Consider the following 20,878-nt stretch of genomic DNA (forward strand, 5'->3'; position numbering starts at 1 on the left):
AGGTTGATGTTTTTTGTATTAAAAACACTTTTGGTCGGATGAAATATGCTAATTTTGTGAGATAGGAATTTTGGGTTTTCATGAGCTGTATGCCAAAATCATCCGTATTAAGACAATAAAAGACCTGAAATATTTCAGTTAGTGTGCAATGAATCTAAAATATATGAATGTTAAATTTTCATCATTACATTATGGAAAATAATGAACTTTATCACAATATGCTAATATTTTGAGAAGGACCTGTATACGTTCATTCATAAAACTCATTCGTCTTTGCTTTTCCTCCCAACCATCCCGTCTGGTTATTTATACTCACTGATGAATCATATGCTGACATGGAGGTCACGCCTGCGCAGTAGACTGCGTGAAAATCTGAATCATCGACGGAAAGTAAGGGAAGGAGAAGGGGGTGAATGTAGAGTGATGGGACCCGGCTGAGGAAATAGCAGCGAGCGATCACTCTCCCGGCTGGTAATGAAAGGTACATTTTATTTTTTTTAATTGTTAGGGTTTTTATGTATGGTAGTATAAGCGTACAACTGGACAGTTGGCTTTTTCAAAGATAAATCAAAACACGCCTTCCCCTGTGTGTTCCTTGCACATCATAACAAACCCTCTTGCACATCTGGAAGTGGCTTTGTTTAGCACAAAAATGCAGTGGTGTTTTGAAGTGCTGCTTCAAAACTTTGTATTAAGATCGTGTTGATTTGAGTCATCTTGCCTTGCTAGCGTTTCGGGTGTTGGTCCGTAATCAAATGAACTAAAACTTATATACGGATTTAGCTACAGATCTAATTAATTGTTCAGAGAAACGGTTCTCCTGTGCCTTAGACACAGACTTTCTTTGATGCAAAGTTCACCTTATATGAGATTAATTGAAAACGTGTTATGTGTCTGTTTGCATCTAGTCGGTGGAGGGACGAATTGCTGAGGTCTGTTTTCAGTCTGGCGTCACACATTACGTCTGTATGTTTTCCTGCTGCGCTGAGGGCTGCTTGGTGATAATGGCGTGCAGCACCACAGACAACTCCAGGTTATGTGATGCACACAGCTTGTTGAAGGCAGGGCTGCCACAGCTTGTCGGAAAAGGCATCTTTATGTAATTGCCACATATTGCTTAAGGACTTTTTTTCTTATATCACATTCTTTTCTTGGTTTGGAGGAACTGAAATGTATTCATGTTTGTTTTATTTATTTCTATTTCTTTTTTTCCCTTTTTTTTTTTATTTGTTTTGCAGCTACAGCGTTTGGTACATTTTGTACCTTAACTTTTAGAGGAAGAAACACGTCAAAGTACGAAATACATAACAATAGAATCACCTGATAATCTTCCCAATCTCACAGTTTTACTAAAAATGCTGTTAAAAATAATAAAATAAATCATACTTATACAAGATCCCATTATTACCAGATCTCTGAAGCCAGTTGTAACTTTATAGTTGCACTTCTCCATTTCCACTGTTATCCTGTAGACAGTGTCTACAGTGTCTCACATGTGCAGATGTCGGTTTGGTTGTGCTAGATATGTGCAGAGATAGATGTTCGTGACCATAAACTACCATCTAATGAGTATCCTATTAGCTATACTTCCATTACAACTAATTATGTCACCCACCATGAAAGGTATGCATTTATGTTGTTGCTTTATGGAAATCAGGTATTCCACATCTTGGCTTTGATCTTAATATCTATCATTAGTAATAGCCACAAATCTGGGGATTCTTACAATAATCAGAACAATAAATAAGTTAGATCCCTCTCATATGAAATTGCTGTGGTACACATTGTAAGAATAATTTAACTTTGCTTCAATTGTTGACACTAATAATTTCATATATTGGGTACATCCACCCCTTATCCCTTACAAATCTGTTTTTGGATCCAAATCTGCTGCAAAATATTTAGATCTACTTTATTTACTTATGGTAAGTCCCCTGATGATGATCCCAATGAAAATTTTGACACAACAAAATGTTGACCCATAATAGCAATAAGATATAAATGGGGAAAATAGGACAAAACAAAAAAAACTGTTAAAGGGTGCATCCTTAATTTACAAAGTTAATTGAACAATACCAAATATAGTGCCTATTATTGATAACTCACAAGACATTAGATTTGCATTATTCCAACCATGATAACCAATAGTAATGTTATGCCCATAAGTAACTCTTGATCATGCTACTCCATTTTGTGATGTATTTCGGTGTACCATCGAATGCTTTCAATTTGACCCTCATGTTTATTTAACAGTGTTTTTGCTATTTTAATTTGTCAAACAAAGTCTGTCTACAACAAAGATGCACCAATTAGAGGTCAACCCTACTGATTGTGGCTAATGGATATTCAAATTATCTTTTTTTAGGACTATAACATGTCAACTCATTTGTATTCATTTTGTTTTAATTTAGTTATATGTAATAATCACTGACCTTAAAAGAATGCACTGAAGGTTACTAGGGGTTTGTGTATTTTTTTATGCCTTAAGATTTTTTGAGTGTATCTCTGTAAAAAAAACAATACAAAAAATTAAAACCACCATTGTGTTGAGTTAGAGATTTTTGATGCATTTACAGAACAGGAAGAAATTAGATACAAATATTTAGTAATTGTAACGGGTAGTACAGAGGACACAAAATTTCAGCCGGACAGAACAGATAAGATTCAAAAGATTTATTGAAAGCTCTGGGTGACGTTCGGCAGGAAACCACCAGCAGATAGGCTCAGGAACCTCTGAGAGAGGATAGACAGGTTGGTGGCTGAGCAGAGAATTGAGAACAATACTAAACTCAGAAATAAAGCCACTAACCTTTTCAGAATCCATGGGAAAATAAGGAAACTGAATTTTGGCTCCTCAGAGTGATGGACTGCAGACAGCAGGACAACGTCACACATGTTCTCAGGTTTGCAAGCCCAGTAAACAGGTAGAGTGCGGTGGTTAGGGGACATAAACTGGATCAGAGCCGGGGAAGCAGAATCAGGTGTCATGATCCGAGGGAAAGGCTTGAATCGTTGGTCAGGGCAGAGAAACGAGGTCATGAACGGGGAGACAGATTCAGGCAGGTGGATCCGACGTGGGCAAGGCAGAGCAGAGAACTCGAGGGGCAAAAACGATATCAGGATCAGGCAGCCAGGGAAGGAAGGAAGGAAGGAAGGAGTGCTGGACACTTACTCACACATAGGCTTTCAATAATCTGGCCCTGTTTGTCTGTCAGTGTGTTGCTTAAAAAGCCAGGTGCACAGGTGGAGCAAGTGTGGTGTAATTAGGTAGCTGGCTGGGAAGGAGCAGGTGAAAGCAATCAGCATAGAGATGATCACCATGCAGACAGAGATGGTGCAGACAAACAGTCCAGAATCATAACAGTAACAGCCTGCCAATCAGTTATCAGAGTGGATAAAGGGAAAATGTTTGTTACCTCTTGATTGACTGCTGCACGAGTTTTAAGAATGATTTAAAGTGTGCAAGAGCTATGTTTGGTATGATATCAAACAAACATATCAAGACAAACACAGAATCCATGTTTTTGTGGCAGGTAAAAAGGAAGTCGATGTTATATATTTTTTCTTGAGATACAAAAGAATAAGAAGGTAGCACCCCCGAACAAAAAGGTAAAGATGCCCCAACTTGTTTCATAATATCAGACAAGGAAGATGCCTCGTTGATTTCACTGTACCGAGGCACCAATGCATCCAGCTCCAACTTGACAGCATTTATGCTTGTGTGAACATTCATGCATGGCTGAAGCCTAGATGATCTGTTTTCAGATGGTGTCTCAGTGGAAGTATGGCTGTAATGATTCACACCATGTCTGTCTGTATGCATTCCTGCAGACAAGTGTGAAGGATGACTTCGTGCTCAGAGATCTGTGTGTCGGAACACAGTGAGCAGGCTCAATCCAGCGGAAAGTACCAACAGTATGGAGTCCGCTCCTACCTCCACCAGGTAACAGAAAAGAAAAATATGTAGATAGAAAAACTACATATAGGAGGTTCTAACCCAATATTATCAAAGCCAGAATCACAGTAATGTGATGCAGCCTTCTGTTTCTACTTTTAACAGCAAGGTAAAGCAAAAAGACAAGAAATAATAACTATTTACTTCTTTACAGTTCTATGAGGAGTGCACAGGTTCTATCTGGGAACGTGATGAAGATTTTCAGATTCAGAGATCGCCAAGCAGGTGGAGCTCTTTACTCTGGAAGGTGAGATTAACTTTTGCAGATCAACAGTTCATGTAATGTAAATAACCTTTAAATTGAACAGTTCTTGGATTGAAAAGTAACATTTTTATCACACATTATTAACTGACATCTCTCCCTCCATGCAGGTCTGTCTCACATTTGGTACACTGATCCTCATTACAGGCCTTATTGTTGTTTTGGTGGGTTACGCAACACCAACTAAGACTGAAGCATTTGGTGAAGATGATCTCCTCTTTGTTGACAGGTATAAAACCAGTATGTACTACTGAGAAGAAGGTGCTAAAATGTTTATAATTAGTTAATACCAACAAAATAGAACAGGATTGCATAAACTCCATGCTCAGAGGTCCAAAACTGATTTCTAGATGAAGTGAAAGGTCCTGTAATAACTAATGATGACAGAATCCTTTTAATTAATTTGGGGCACAACTTAAATGAAAAGGAAATGCTAATTTGTGTCCACAGCTGTTTAAATACAAACCTAAACTGCTTTTAGTTTTGGCTGTAAAGTATAGTGAGCACCCTTATTTTGTAAGAAATTTTAACTTTAACCTTAATCAAATTAATAATTTTTCATGCCTCGTGAATAAAGTGACTTTCTATATACACATGAAAAAGAAAAGAAAACAACTGAACTGAAAGTACATCAAGATTCTGTAATATCAAAACAACTGAGGTAAAGCTTACAAAGACCCAGGTCAAGTCATAATACAGAGCAATGTAGTGTGAATAATATTTGTAGCAGTCTACTCTAAATGAGTTGTCTAAACAAGGCCCAATCAAAATTATTAGATTTTTTCCAAACTCCATGGTTAATGTATGCATTTTCAACAGTTTAATAGAAAATAAACAACAATTTATTGGAAACAATGTCAGTTTTTTCAAAGCTTTTAAAAATCTAGCTTTCAGTTATAAGTATTTCTGAGATAAAAAGTATCCTATGTGTTGATCATGGATATATGCAAACAATCTTATTTGGTAAAACAAACTATTTATGTATTACCTTAAAATTCACAAATTGCATCTCTTCAGCATTAATTGGTCTGCAGGAGTTTTGTTAGTGTGCTTTACCTAACTACCTCATAGGTAATCATGGCTGGGGTTTTTTTTAATTTGTTTTTTTATGTGATCAATATATTTTTCCCACTTAGTTACTAGGAAGTGTTTTACAAAGCTACTATAAAATTCATACAGGAATTCCTCTATAGGACATGTATCTTTTATTTCTGAAGGATTCTCTGATTCTACACATTGAGGTACAAAAGGTCTTCAGTAAATGCCATCTTGCTCTTGTCAATCTTTGAATAGGGAGAGGTTTGCTCATCTTGGTTTTTACATGCTTTGTTGATAATTTGTCTCATAACATGTTTCCTTTGCAGATCCAGTTAGTCATGTGTGGACATAATTTAAAGAAAGAATTGTTCTTCTGTTTTGTTAAATGAGTGCTTTGCTTTTGTGATGGAAATTCTTGCAGTAAGCATTCCACAGTGTATGACCTTTGGGTTACTTTACTCCTATGAACATCTGTTAGTGAAGGAAGCTGTAAAAGCCATTATCAGAAGTTTAATGGTTAAAACCCACAGTTAGGATGATGTGTTGGGAAGGACACATGGGTTCCTAGATAACTTCGTCACCTCTGAACCCGAGAAGGGTCTGGGGTCATAAAACACAGACTCTTTGAAGTGTTGAGATAACACTGTCATGTTCTGGTATAAATACTGTGTGTAAATGTTGATCGGGGCTCTGCTCAAATGACTTGCTCGGTGACAGAGTCATTCAAACGCTGAATGCCTTTGAATAAAACTTATAAAGACAAAGTCCGGATTTTCTCTTGTTATGAGTCAACTTCTACCCACTTTGATAAGAAAATTCCACAACACTTTGAACATCGTAAATCTTAATGAGAAGTATTATAGCAGCATGTTGCGCAGAGTTAAGCCCCAGCTGAGCGTGCCCTAAAAATAAGTTGTGGCCTGGGTCAAGACTGACTTGCCATTCGGTTTGGATCTAGGTTGAAGTCTGGATTTTGAGAATCACAGATAAGACCATAACATGTTCCTGATACATGGTACTTGTATACTGTGTGGCTATAGTGATTATAAAAATCAGAATATAAATTTAACTGAGCTATTTTCCATCTAAACTGAAATACAGTCTGTTCTTAAATCCCTTTTAGTTTTTACATTTATATTTGTTGTTTAAAATGTGTAAAAATAAAGAAAAATACATTATACCAGATAAGTAACAGTAAAAACCTGTTTTGGAACAGCCACGCTGTCAGTTTCAACCGTGCACTGGATGTTTGCAAGCTGACTGGCGCGGTGCTGTTCTGTGTGGGTGGCACTTCCATGACTGTGGGTCTCCTGCTGTCTGCTTTTGCCAAAAGCTACTCCAAAGAGGAACTGTACCTGCAGCATAAGTTTAAGGAGCGGTTAGCCGATCTTCATGCAACAGTTGGTAAGCCGGCTCATATGATGAAGTAACTGATAAATACAAATTTTTGAAGACGTGTGTCTGTTTTCTGAAAACAGCTAACTAGCAGGAACTGTTTGTGTCACAGGTTCATCAATAATGAGAGCACCAACTCCTGGGGGAGGAAAGGTGCCTGTAACTCTCTCCAAAGTTCAGAACATACAACCTGTGGCCACAAAGGCAGAGACCTGATTGACACCTAAATAAAGAAAGGCATAATGTAAAATTGAGCTCAGGACTGATTGGTGTGCAGAATGTGTATGAGTCAGTGCACATGTGGTTGTTCATCTATATGAGCAGTTATCTTTTTAAAAGATCAGTTTACATGACCGCTGTTGTTCCTTCCTCATCTTTGTTTGCCATTTTTATATTTTAGCCTCATTTTTCACCATTAACACAGCTGGATAAAGTGTGCTGTCATCATTTCAACAATAGTGGTAAAAACTCACAGAGCAGGGCGACCTTATACAGATAATAAAGCACAGAAGCAAGTAAAAAAGCAGTATCCAGTCAAAAACAGCCGAGCATTGCTTTCGACAGTGATTCACAATTTGTAAAATGATGGAGGCTGTTATTGAGAAAGAGGAGGTGAAGGGAGCAGATCAGCTCAGTTTATCCAAAGGTCGACAGGGAAATTATGATTTTCAAAATAGGAATTAGTCTGATACTATTCTAGATCATGAGTGCTTTATTTGGGTGCTTTTTGTCAACAAACCAGAGATTTGGCATTTTAAATCCCTACAAAAAAGTCAAATTTATGTCAATTTTACGTAGGCATTTCTTTCTGGCTTATTATTCCTCTAACCTTGTTTCTTCATTAAACCTTCAGACAGGATCAATAGACTGAGCTTAGACACAGAGAAAAAAATCTATATTGCACAAGGGAAAACATGCAAAACAGAATGGCTTGACAAAAAAAGAAAAAAAGCAGTGCCATCTGCTATTACTAGTAACCTTTAGTTGCTGTTTCAAATGTAAGAATATTTAAAATAGAATCATATAGGAACACATGTATTCATGACAGTCATAGCTCATTTTATGCCATCCTGCTGTTCACTATCTGGTCTTATTTGTAAAAACTAAAATCAAATAATTGCTTGGAGGGAGATAAACACAACAAGCAGGTTACATAACAGGCAGATAGATGATGAGGACACGCTGAACTTGCTGATGAGCAATAAAATTGCATTTGACAGCAGTAATGGATGAGCTGCTGTGACTCAGAGATGCCCAATGATGGTTTCACTTACAAAACTTGAAATTATACAGTCACACCCAGCTGAACATGATCACATGTAATACTACTAAAGAAAGGCATTATATCTTCAGAAATGTTTTGTTTTATCTATGTGCTGAGATTTAACGTTAGGAGTGCTTTTATTTTTATTAGGTTATTCAGGTTAATCATTCATACCTGACTGTAGTTTATAAGCACAGATAGAGAAAATGACTATTTTTTGCTGCTTCTTAGGCACTTGTGTTAATATAAATAAACCAGTTGTTTCTGTTCTTGTTGCTGCTACTTTTTTTGTTTAATCTGTTGGATTACGGATGAAATAACTAATAGAACAGGTTATACTGGACCTCATCAGAACAATGCTTGAACAGAAGATCCTGTCAAGATCATTTACAGTGTCCCATTTTCAAATAAATGCAGCAACACCTTAGGGTATTATAAGCATCAAATGATAAAGTCCTTTGCTCATCACATGTATTCATGTAAGTGGACCTTTTATTATTGTTTATGCAACCTGCAGTCTTTCTACAAAGTGCAGCAAGTTCCTTTTGAATTATTTGGTTCCAAACATACATGTTGGTAATAACAAAATAAAAAATATGTGCCAGTGACGCTTACTGAGCGGTAACAAGAATCTGAGCTGTTGAAAAATGCATAAACCCTATGGTGTGGTCTGAATCTTAATAAGTGATTAGTGATTATAAACTGCCGCGCTGTTGTATGTTAATTTAACATTTCAAAAGATGTGTTTGTTTAAATAATTTTTATTTTAATCTATTATTCCAACTCAATTTCTCGATACAGATACAGATGTAAGAGTCACTTATCCCAAAAAATAATAAAAATGGCATCTATTGGATTAAAACAAGATATATCACTGTCTACTGTATCTACAGTATGGTTATTTTTCAAAAGACACAATAAAAACAAAATTTTCACAGCTCAAAAAGGTGTGTAACTTTCTTTTCTGATGTACATATGCAACTAGATCTCACTAAATAAGAAAAAAATATCAAAAAGGTAATTTATTTCAGTGATTTAATTCAAAAAGTAATATAAAATAGATGTATTACACACAAAGTGATATATATCACATGAGTATTTCTGTGTTTTACAGCTTATGTAAACCTAAAATTCAATTTCTCAGAAAAATTTTATATTACATAACTCAATTTAAAAAAAAAAGATTTTAATATAGAAATTTTGAGTACTCACAGATCAGTCATGGGGAGGACTGCTGACTAGATATTTTCATTGACACCTACACCAGGTGGGTAAGCTGCAAAAACACATTAGTAGAAGTTGGCAATTTTAACTCAGTGCCGTATCCAAGCAAATTAATGAAACGTGGAGTGGAAGGAAAAAAGGAACTCAAGCAACAAGGGTAACTGTAGCCTTAGGAGGATTGTGAAGCAAAACCCATTAAAGAGTCTTGGGGAGATAGGCAAGCCATGTTACCACACACAGACACATCCAGAAAATGGGTTACAACATTCTTGGTGGTAAGCCCATGCTGAACCAAGCAAAACATCTAAAGTGAGGCACGGAATCCAAGTATCTTGTTCTCCAATGTGACGTCTCCACTGCCAGTGATGGTTTGGGATATATATAGATATAGATATAAGAAGGTCCTATTAAAACAACCAGGACTTTTTTAAGACCCGGGCACTGCCACAGACTGATTGCCTCCATGCCATGTTGCATTAATGTAATTTTTGAAAAAGGTGCCTAAACTGAGTATTCAGTGCATATACTGTATAGTAAAGGACATATTTTTAACTAAGGGGACATTTCTATATTTAAAAGTAATTTTATTGCATTGGTCTAATGTAATATTCTAATGTGTTATACCCTAAAGTTTGGGTTTCCATTAGCTGTAACCAATATTTATTAAAACATTACAGACTAAACACTTGAAATATATTGCTCTTTTTGCAATGAATCTATTTATTATTAAAGTTGTTAAATTTACTTTTCATATACATTCTAATTTATTAAGATGCACATTTGTATTAGGTTAAGTCACTACAGTCTACTGCAAAAAAGAAGAACAAATTTAGGTTCAGTCTTCCTTGACTGTATTTAATGCATTTTGGTTCAGTGTATTAGTTTTCCCATTATGTAAAATCACCAGCAGGCAAAAGGGAAGAAAACAAATGCATTTCACAGTAAATAGGATCTCCAACAGAATGACACCCAGGAAGAGCAGCTCTGTCTGCCTCAGCTGATTGGAATGTGTGGGAGGAGAGGACATAGGCCCAAACAAACATAAACTCATTAAGCCTGATATTTCTGTGTTTTTTTAAAAAAGCAAAGCAAAAAATCTAAGTGCAGCATTACTAAAATACAAGTGGCCTGAGAGTGAAAAGAGAAAATATGCTGAGTGGGGAATGTCCTCAGTAACCTCCTTTAACTGTTTGTATTTCACTTTATAGAAACAACATCTTACAGTCCTGGCCTAACATGTTTGACAAAGATACAAAATTGAGAAGAAAAATCATACAATTTTAGAACTCATGAGAGCTAAGGTCTAACAATCAGATGATATTACCTTAATGGATTTATGGGTTATCAGTTACTGGGAGGTGAAAGCTCTATTTAAGGATTGTAGTCAAGCCAAGGCATGTTTATTTGTATGGCACGTTTCAGCAACAAGACCATTCAAAGTGCTTTACATGATAAAAACATAAGTAAAAAAACAAAAGTACATTGCAGTGGCATAATAATGGAAAGTAGAGAAAAGACTGAAATTAATGATCAAATGAGTTTTTATCCTTAATTTAAAAAAAACTAAGGGTTTCAATGCTTGTCTGTAGGCAAATATGATTAATAATATGCATTAATCATAATCCCAAAAAACAATAGAAAGCATCTTCTTCCAGAGCACAGAAAAAGCTAAACCGAGTTACAAAAAAGCGTTGAATGTGGTAAAGGTTTTGGACATAAAAAATAAAACAAGTACTGGGGAATTTTTTAAGAGAGAGAGAGAGGGGGGGGGGGGATTTTGCCACCAACTCTGTGACAAGCCCTTATTAGTCTGGTTCCTAAGAAAGGTAAAAATCTGGATGAATGTAAGAATTACCGTCCTTAATGCAAACAAAGGTTAAGATCATTTCAAAAATTTTAGCAAATCAATTAAACAGTGTAATTACATCATTGATTCATACTGATCAAGTCGGATTCATTCATGGTTGTAGCTCCTCAGATAATATTAGACGCCTTATTGATGCATGTGGTCAGTGGCGGACGCTCAGTCCCCGGTTCCTGCAATCTCTAGACGCTAAAAAGGCATTTGATATGGGAGTATTTATTTAGCATTTTAGAGGAGTTTGGATTTGGTAGCACAATTATAAAATGGATTGAGCTATTATACAAGCACCCACAAGCAGCAGTGCAGACCAGCGGGCTGGTGTCAGATTATTTTATGTTGGGAAGAGGAATTCAAATTCAAAAATTCAAATTCAAAAATACTTTATTTATCCCAAAGGGAAATTAAATGATGTTGTAGCTCATTATGTAGGTTTCTACAAAGAGCCGTTGTAGATGCCGATGGCTGTGGGCAGGAAGGATCTTCTGTAGCGGTCTGTCTTACAGCAGATCTGAATAAGCCTCTGGCTGAAGACACTCTGTTGTTGTACGGCAGTCTCATGATGACGATACTCAGGGTTCTCCATGATGTTCTTCATTTTATGAAGAATCTGTCTTTGCACAATGATCTCCAGAGGTTCCAGATGAGTCCCCAGAACAGAGTCAGCATTCTTTATCAGGTTGTTGAGCTTTTTTAAGTCCCTGGCTCTGATGCTGCTTCCCCAGCAGATGATGGCAGAAGAGATCACACTCTCCACAACATACTTATAGAAGATATGCAGCATCTTGCTGCAAACACTAAAGGACCTAAGCTTCCTCAAGAAGTACAGTCTGCTCTGTCCCTTCTTGTAGACGGCTTCACAGTTGCATCTCCACTCCAGTCTGTTGTCCAGGTGAACACCGAGGTATTTATAGTCCTCCACCACCTCCACCTCTTCTCCCATGATGTAAATAGTTTTTGACTTATTCCCATTTCTCTTAAAATCTACAATCATCTCCTTTGTTTTAGTTATGTTCAAGATAAGATGATTGTTTTCACACCATGCCACAAAACGGTCCACCACCTTTCTGTACTCATTATGTCCATCTCTGATCCACCCCACAACTGCAGAATCATCCGAGCCTTTCTGCAGATGACAGCAGTCTGTCTTGTACTGGAAGTCTGAGGTGTATAGAGTGAAAAGGAATGGTGAGAGTACAGTGCCCTGTCGTGCTCCTGTGCTGCTGACTACCTGGTTAGACACACAACCCTTTAGTCTCACAAACTGTGGTCTGTTTGCCAGGTAGTCTTTGATCCCGGAGATTGTTGAGGCCTCCACCTGAGTCTTCTGGAGTTTCTGACAAAGCAAATCAGGTTGGATTGTGTTAAATGCACTGGAGAAATCACAGAACATGATCCTCACAGTGCTGCTGGCTTTGTCCAGATGACAGTGGGTTTGTTGAAGCAGGTGTATGATGGCATCTTCAACTCCAACTCCACAGCGATAAGCAAACTGAAGGGGGTCCTGATAGTTTATTGTTTGGTTACTCAGGTGGGCCAACAGGAGTGTCTCTAGGACCTTCATGATATGGGAAGTCAGGGCAACAGGTCTATAGTCATTGAGGACTGATGGGTGAGTTTTCTTTGGTACTGGAACAAGACAGGAGGTCTTCCACAACACTGGAACCTTCTTCTGGGCCAGGCTAAGATTGAAGAGGTGCTGCAGAATCCCACAGAGCTGCTCTGCACAGGCCTTCAAGACTCTAGCGCTGAAACCATCTGGACCTGCAGTCTTATTCCGATTCAGTCTCTCCAGTTGCATCTTCACCTGACTTCTTGAGACACACTGGTGGAAGGCGGAGGCAAAGGGAGCATCAGCATCTTCTGATATGGTTGAAGGTAAACGTAGAAGCAGAAGGGTCCATGGCTGAGGTGGAAGATAAAACATTTGAGGTGTTACTGGACATCTGTGGGTCAAAGGAGGGTGAGATGTATGTTTGGCTGTGAGCAGGAGAGGAGGATGCGAAGCTTGTTTCTGAACTGAACCTATTGAAGAATGTGTTCAGTTCATTGGCTCTGTCCAGACCTCCATTGGTCTGATCATCCTTCTGCATGAAGCCTGTGATCTTCTTCATCCCTGACCACACATCTCTGATATTGTTTTGCTGGAGCTTGCTCTCCAGCTTCCTCTTGTACACCTCCTTGCTGTCTCTTATCTTGACTTTAAGTTGTTTCTGTATACTCCTCAATAATTCTCTGTCTCCCTCACTGAAGGCTCTTTTTTTCTTGTTAATCAGGTCCTTCAGGTCACCAGTGATCCAGGGTTTGTTATTGGGGAAGCATCTCACGGTTCTGGTGGGGATGATGTTATCCACACAGAAGTTTATATAGTCGGTTACACACTCAGTCATGGCATTGATGTCTTCTCCATTTGGCTGGCACAGTGTATCCCAGTCTGTAGCCTCAAAGCAACCTTGCAGGGCTTCTTCAGCTTCCCGTGACCATTTTCTCACAGTCCTCTTTATTACAGGTTGTCTCTGAACAAGGGGCTTATATTTCGAGCAGAGAAAAACAAGATTGTGATCTGATTTGCCTAGAGGAGGTCTTGCTGTAGAGATGTATTGGTCCTTGACATTTGCATAAAACAAATTCAACATTTTGTTTTCTCTGGTAGAGCAGCTGACAAACTGTTGAAACGTTGGAAGTGTAGCAGAGAGTGAAGCATGGTTAAATCACCAGATATTGCCACAAACGCATTGGGGTTTTGTGCCTGTAGCTTAGCAACAACTGAGCTGATGGCATCACATGCAGTGTCGGCAACAGCGGAAGGTGGAACATAAACCGTTGCCAAAATAACACTGGTGAACTCTCTGGGTAAATAATATGGACAAAAACTTACTGCCAAGAATTCAATATCTGGACTGCAGAGACGACACTTCACAGTAACATGTCCTGGATGACACCATCTGTAGTTCCCAAGTACTACCAGTCCACCTGCTTTACATTTGCCGCTCCTCTTTAAATCTCTATCTGCTCGTATGGTTAAAAAGCCCGGCAGAGAGACGCTGGAGTTGGGGATATGATCCTGCAGCCATGTCTCAGTAAAACACATAATACTGCATTCCGGGTACTCTATCTGGGTCCTTTGTATGGCTTGGAGTTCATCCAACTTGTTTCCCAACGATCTCACATTGCCCATCATAATCGATGGAAGAGATGGTTTGAACTTCCTCCTTCTCTCTCTTCTCTTAGCAAATGCTCTGCATCAACGGCGTCTCCTTTTCAACTCATCAGGGATTTGGGGTTGTAGTTGAAGTTTTATTTGAGCTTTTGAGATCTTAATCAGCTGCTCCCGGTTGTAAGAAACACCCCCGTTGCCATGGCAATGCATCATAACAAATGTCCAAAAGTAGAAAAGTAAAAGAAAACTCCTCCACGCTGCACAGCATCCGACACCGGAGAGGACAGTCATCCAAAAAAAATCAACTGTATCCACCACAAGAGGAAGAGAATCAAAAGTAACAGAGCTGTCATATTGGATAAGGCCGACTTGACCCACATGCAGAAAACACGGAAGACAGAGAAGCGTTTCAGGAACTTTATTTACAGGTAGACCTGGGCTGGAAAACCAAAATCTGCTGACCAGATGCAAAGGAACAGACGCAGGTAAGATACTGCAAATGCAACCCTAGAACATTGCTTTGTAAGGGGCTTACGGTCTGCTCGGAGGTCGGTCCGCCAGGGAGAGAGGTTGTCGATCCTGGGAGGGCAGCGTGGCTACGCTGAACCACCAGAGCTTCAGATAGTCTTGGCAGGATGGAGGAGGGTGGACAGGGTTCGCCTGGGAGCTGCGGAGGAACCACCAGGGCTGGCCGCCAGCAGGGAATATACGATCTGAATCCAAGTTATTGTGAGATGAGTTCCTCAGAGATTTCTTAACTTGGAGCGTGACTTGGGCAACCTGAGACAAATACAGACTATTAGTCAAGGTTATCAAAAATCTACAAAGATACAAAGTTTCTTCAAGGTTCTTTCAAACTTGAAATGGCCAGGTAGTAGTACCACAAAGAGGCAAAACACTCAGGCATCAAAGTGCTGGCTTGTCACCCTCTTGTAGTCCTCTAGCTGATGACAAGATGCGACACACCTGTCCGCCCTGATCCTTTAGCTCCAACGGCCCCTACTGGTGGAAAAGTGTTAGTAGCGGGCAGATGATAACCAGGATCTGACAAGAGCTATTAAACTGCTGCCACCTTGACCGGCGCAATTCTAGAACCAAGCAGGGCTCAACCCCTATCCCCCCTGCTCTTCTGTTTGGCTATTGAGCCTCTAGCAGATGCCTTGCATAAGGCGACAGAGTTTCCGGGGGTCACTGTTGGTGGAATGGTACATAAACTGATGCTTTACGCCGATGACATCTTATTGCTGGTTTCCGATTCTGGTAGATCTGTGCCATGTCTGCTTGAAATTATAGACTTATTTTCAAAATTTTCTGGATACAAGGTGAACTGTTCCAAGTCCGAGGCACTCCGCCTAACAGCTTATTGCCCCTCCACTGCTTTCCATCCAGGTGCATTTCAGTGGCCTCAGCAAGTTGTTCTGTATTTGAGTATTTGGTTTCCTAGACAGCTTAAAGATTTGGTCTGTTGGGACCCAGCCATGGATTTCAATATTAAACTCCGGTACGAACTCTTCTGTAACTTTTCAAAATAAAGTGCATTAACCTTCTTCCGGCACAGCCAGGAAACGGGATAACTGCAGGCTTCCAGTGACGGCACTACCCAAATAAAAGCACAGCTGTTGCTACATCCGCTCTCTTCCACACCGGTGTTCATCGGGATAGGAGGGGGACACAGCGCGCTAATGTCTTTTGCTGGCAAAAAGACATAAACTCTTCAAACTGGATCCAAAAGTGTCATAAGATCACGCAATCATATGCACAAGTTAAGTATGAGTGAAGCACTGTTTGTGTACCCGGTGATTTCATTCATAAAGAGGGGAAATTAAGGTATAAGCATTGCTGACTTTCTCTCCGAGCCCTGCAGAAGCAAACGGTATTCGAGAGAAACCCCTGCAAAGACGCGGTCTCCCAGTCTGGAAGGAAGACAGCAGAGACCGCATCATCCGTGTGGTCAGTGGACAGGACGGGCCGCCCTGCTACAGCTCCAGAGCTAACCCTTTTGTTCACAAAGCGAACGCACCTTCAACACCCCGCGAAGCTACCGAGCTAACCGCTTGTTGACTGTGGACGTTTCTTCAAACTTCGCCCCTTGGACAACATTTCCTCACCATGGTCAGAGGTTGGGTTTGGGCAGATTAACAGTTAGGATGAAATGATCTGAATGTTTTCATTCTATGAAGTTTGGTTTTGTTTGTGTGAAACTCGGCTATCTTGGTGCTAGCAGGTTAACTGCAGCACACGTGCCCTGTGTTTTTAAAGTTAAGTCAAACTTTACTTGAAGGGTGATTTTAAACACAGAAGATTGCTCATAACGCGCCGTCTGCGCTTATGCATTTTAACCCTTATATTAAACGAGGTATTTTAAAGGTATATGTTTGTTTCTGGTGCTAAGCACTTCTTTTGTTAGCTCAACACTAACCAGTAAGAACACATGCTTGCTGCTACAGAATATTTAACAGAAAGGTTGTTAGTTTCAAGCTAGTGAACAATAGTCCCTAAACATTATTTCACTAAATCTGATAACTAAGTAAACATCTTTAAGCCCCATTTCTCCAGAAAGATTTGGCTCTTTCCAAAATATTCCCTTAATAATATTTCTTCAAATATTATTTCAATAAGTAAAGGCAGCTAATGAGACACTGTTGAGAATTAGTCATCCAGAAGGTTGGTTTTATTCAGCAGATCATTATTTAAAACATTATTTTATTAAAATAATATTTTATCTGATCTTGCATTGTGAAGGGTTGTCTAAACGTTTGCTGATTATTGCTTAAGTTAGTTCCAATACTAACTTAACTTCGCTTCCAGATTCTTCAAGATAATCCTTGGTTCTCAAACATAAACATTGCATGGTAATGTTGCATCATTCTTTTTGGTCATGATTTTCAATCATCTTTAATCAACTTGTTTATATTGTACATAGCCTATTAGTCTTCCCTATTCTTTATTTCTGCTTGGTAGTTTAGTTGGATTGTTTTAGAATAGTTAAGAGTTTGTTGATTGAAATATGTTTGACTTTGAGTTGACTTATTTTTGTTAATAAATTCTTGTATTTTAAGAAATTGTGTGAATTCATTCCATATATGTGCAGAGTTTATGCTGTTCAATAATGTCAGAGCTTGTCTCACACCTTTCTATTTTGTCCTAATACCATCGCCTTACTGGGCCGGTATTCACAGGACAACCCTTAACAGACCAAAATATTATTTGATAAAATATTAAAGTATTAATATTAAATAATATTCTCAGACTAATAATCACAACAGGTCAAAGTCCATTTTGACCCATTATTACAAAAGATTTCTTGTGGTGTTGAAAGATGGGTTACCCTTCATTTGTCTATGGCAGGTAAAGTTAACATTTTGAAAATTAACTGTGTTCCTAAACTTAATTATCTTATGCAGTCCCTCCCCTTAGAAATTCCCCACTATTATTTTAAAAGGTTCGATAGAATATCTAAGATATTCATTGGAATGGTAAGTCACACAGTAAGTCACACAGACCAGCTGACAAAGGAGGCTTAGGGCTACCAAAGCTATTATTTTACTATTATGCTTTTAATTTAAGGCACCTGGGTCATTGGTCTCTATCTCCCAAAAGAGCCTCTGCCTGGTACTGCATGGATCAGGCTGCTATTGCCTCTCTATTACTCATGCAGGTCTTGTATTCTAGATTAAGTAAAAAAGCAAAAACACATCCAATAATTGCTAATCTTAGACTAATTTGGAATAGGGTTGCTTGAATATTTATCTTTGATCCCTTTCTAAATCCCTCTTCAAGTACAGGTCCTTCTCAAAATATTAGCATATTGTGATAAAGTTCATTATTTTCCATAATGTAATGATGAAAATTTAACATTCATATATTTTAGATTCATTGCACACTAACTGAAATATTTCAGGTCTTTTATTGTCTTAATACGGATGATTTTGGCATACAGCTCATGAAAACCCAAAATTCCTATCTCACAAAATTAGCATATTTCATCCGACCAATAAAAGAAAAGTGTTTTTAATACAAAAAACGTCAACCTTCAAATAATCATGTACAGTTATGCACTCAATACTTGGTCGGGAATCCTTTGGCAGAAATGACTGCTTCAATGCGGCGTGGCATGGAGGCAATCAGCCTGTGGCACTGCTGAGGTCTTATGGAGGCCCAGGATGCTTCGATAGCAGCCTTTAGCTCATCCAGAGTGTTGGGTCTTGAGTCTCTCAACGTTCTCTTCACAATATCCCACAGATTCTCTATGGGGTTCAGGTCAGGAGAGTTGGCAGGCCAATTGAGCACAGTGATACCATGGTCAGTAAACCATTTACCAGTGGTTTTGGCACTGTGAGCAGGTGCCAGGTCGTGCTGAAAAATGAAATCTTTATCTCCATAAAGCTTTTCAGCAGATGGAAGCATGAAGTGCTCCAAAATCTCGTGATAGCTAGCTGCATTGACCCTGCCCTTGATAAAATACAGTGGACCAACACCAGCAGCTGACACGGCACCCCAGACCATCACTGACTGTGGGTACTTGACACTGGACTTCTGGCATTTTGGCATTTCCTTCTCCCCAGTCTTCCTCCAGACTCTGGCACCTTGATTTCTGAATGACATGCAGAATTTGCTTTCATCCGAAAAAAGTACTTTGGACCACTAAGCAACAGTCCAGTGCTGCTTCTCTGTAGCCCAGGTCTGGGGAATGCGGCACCTGTAGCCCATTTCCTGCACATGCCTGTGCATGGTGGCTCTGGATGTTTCTACTCCACACTCAGTCCACTGCTTCCGCAGGTCCCCCAAGGTCTGGAATCGGCCCTTCTCCACAATCTTCCTCAGGGTCCAGTCACCTCTTCTCGTTGTGCAGCGTTTTCTGCCACACCTTTTCCTTCCCACAGACTTCCCACTGAGGAGCCTTGATACAGCACTCTGGGAACAGCCTATTCGTACAGAAATTTCTTTCTGTGTCTTGCCCTCTTGCTTGAGGGTGTCAATAGTGGTCTTCTGGACAGCAGTCAGGTCGGCAGTCTTACCCATGATTGGGGTTTTGAGTGATGAACCAGGCTGGGAGTTTTAAAGACCCCAGGAATCTTTTGCAGGTGTTTAGAGTTAACTCGTTGATTCAGATGATTAGGTTCATAGCTCGTTTAGAGACCCTTTTAATGATATGCTAATTTTGTGAGATAGGAATTTTGGGTTTTCATGAGCTGTATGACAAAATCATCCGTATTAAGACAATAAAAGACCTGAAATATTTCAGTTAGTGTGCAATGAATCTAAAATATATGAATGTTAAATTTTCATCATGACATTATGGAAAATAATGAACTTTATCACAATATGCTAATATTTTGAGAAGGACCAGTATTTGGTTAAATCCAAAATTACGAATTGGTAAATTTCCCATTTCAAATTCAAATTCAAAAATACTTTATTAATCCCAAAGGGAAATTAAATGTTGTTATAGCTCATTATGAAGGTTTCTTCAAAGAGCCATTGTAGATGCTGATGGCTGTGGGCAGGAAGGATCTCCTATAGCGCCCTGTCTTACAGCAAATCTGAAGGAGCCTCTGACTGAAGACACTCTATTGTTGTAGGACAGTCTCATGAAGAGGATGCTCAGGGTTCTCCATAATTTTCTTCATTTTATGAAGAATCCTTCTTTGCACAATGATCTCCAGAGGTTCCAGATGAGTCCCCAGAACAGAGCCAGTCTTCTTTATCAGGTTGTTGAGCTTTTTTAAGTCACTGGCTCTGATGCTGCTACCCCAGTTGATGATGGCAGAAGAGATCACACTTTCCACAACAGACTAATAGAAGATATGCAGCATCTTGCTGCAAACACCAAAGGACCTAAGCTTCCTCAAGAAGTACAGTCTGCGCTGTCCCTTCTTGTAAATGGCTTCACAGTTTATTATTTATTTATTTATTGGAAGATATGGCAGGAGAAGGGCATGTTCACATTGGGGGATCTGTATTGTGACGGCTCGTTAAAATCCTTTGGGGAGTTGGTGCGGCGGTTCAGCATCCCTAAATCCCACTTTTTCAAGTACCTGCAACTTCAACATATGTTGGGGGGGTTCCAATCCTTTTTTTTATAGGAATATTAAAGTAGTTTCAAGGGATGTTAGAGTCTGCCTTATTCAATTCAAAATTATGCATCTTTTTCATTGTACTCCTTCTAGATTATTTAGATTAGAATTATCGTCCACTCCATACTGTTGGCGTTGTAAGTCTGAGGAAGGCACATTAATTCATGTTTTATGGTCATGTCACAAAGTCCAACAATTCTGGACCAATGTTTTCGATAATCTATATAAGATTACGGAGATGCAAATTCCATTAATTCCTACATTGTTTGTTTTGAATGATCATTCAGTTCTGACAGGACAGGATAAACATGTTAAAAGTTTTAGTCTAGTATTATGATTGGCAGACAGATACTTGTTAGGAGATGGAAGGCAGAGCGGGTGCCCTCTCTGCAGGAGTGGGCCATGGAGATGGCACGAGTTGCAGAATTAAAAACAATGTCATATAAACGATTGGGTAGACTGGATATATATGAAGCAAAGTGGGGTAAATATTTGGCTTTATTGAAAGGCCCCTGGAAGGTGTTGGGTGGTGAAGAGATGCAAGGTTTCAGTAAATTGTGTATAAATATATAACTCTCCTTCTTCTAATTTTTACAAGTAGTTCATGTTTTTATTGCTATTTGATCGTGGTGTCTATCAACA

The 20,878-nt window shown here is 39.0% G+C and overlaps 1 protein-coding gene and 1 long non-coding RNA gene across 5 annotated transcripts; one reads left to right on the top strand and one right to left on the bottom strand.

The window, feature by feature from the left end:
- Window positions 1–345: 345 nt before the first annotated feature.
- On the top strand, window positions 346–8,860 carry nrsn1 (neurensin 1). Of its 4 annotated transcripts, none has more exons than XM_047362108.1 (6): window positions 346–481; window positions 3,832–3,943; window positions 4,110–4,202; window positions 4,328–4,446; window positions 6,472–6,659; window positions 6,763–8,860. In XM_047362108.1, the coding sequence occupies exons 2-6, from the start codon at window positions 3,845–3,847 to the stop codon at window positions 6,864–6,866; spliced, it is 603 nt and encodes a 200-aa protein (XP_047218064.1). In that variant the 5' UTR covers window positions 346–481; window positions 3,832–3,844; the 3' UTR covers window positions 6,867–8,860. The 4 variants fall into 4 exon arrangements, with proteins under 4 accessions (XP_047218064.1, XP_047218065.1, XP_047218067.1 ...); XM_047362109.1 differs by lacking the exon at window positions 346–481 and adding an exon at window positions 909–1,033; XM_047362111.1 differs by lacking the exon at window positions 346–481 and adding an exon at window positions 909–932.
- LOC124866362 lies at window positions 2,659–3,822 on the bottom strand. The gene is made up of 2 exons (XR_007037784.1): window positions 2,810–3,822; window positions 2,659–2,733 (listed from the first exon to the last, which is right to left on the bottom strand). It is a non-coding gene; the product is annotated as an uncharacterized LOC124866362 (long non-coding RNA).
- Window positions 8,861–20,878: the final 12,018 nt, after the last annotated feature.

The sequence above is a fragment of the Girardinichthys multiradiatus genome, chromosome 3, assembly GCF_021462225.1.
Source record: "Girardinichthys multiradiatus isolate DD_20200921_A chromosome 3, DD_fGirMul_XY1, whole genome shotgun sequence".
NCBI classification, from domain to species: domain Eukaryota; kingdom Metazoa; phylum Chordata; class Actinopteri; order Cyprinodontiformes; family Goodeidae; genus Girardinichthys; species Girardinichthys multiradiatus.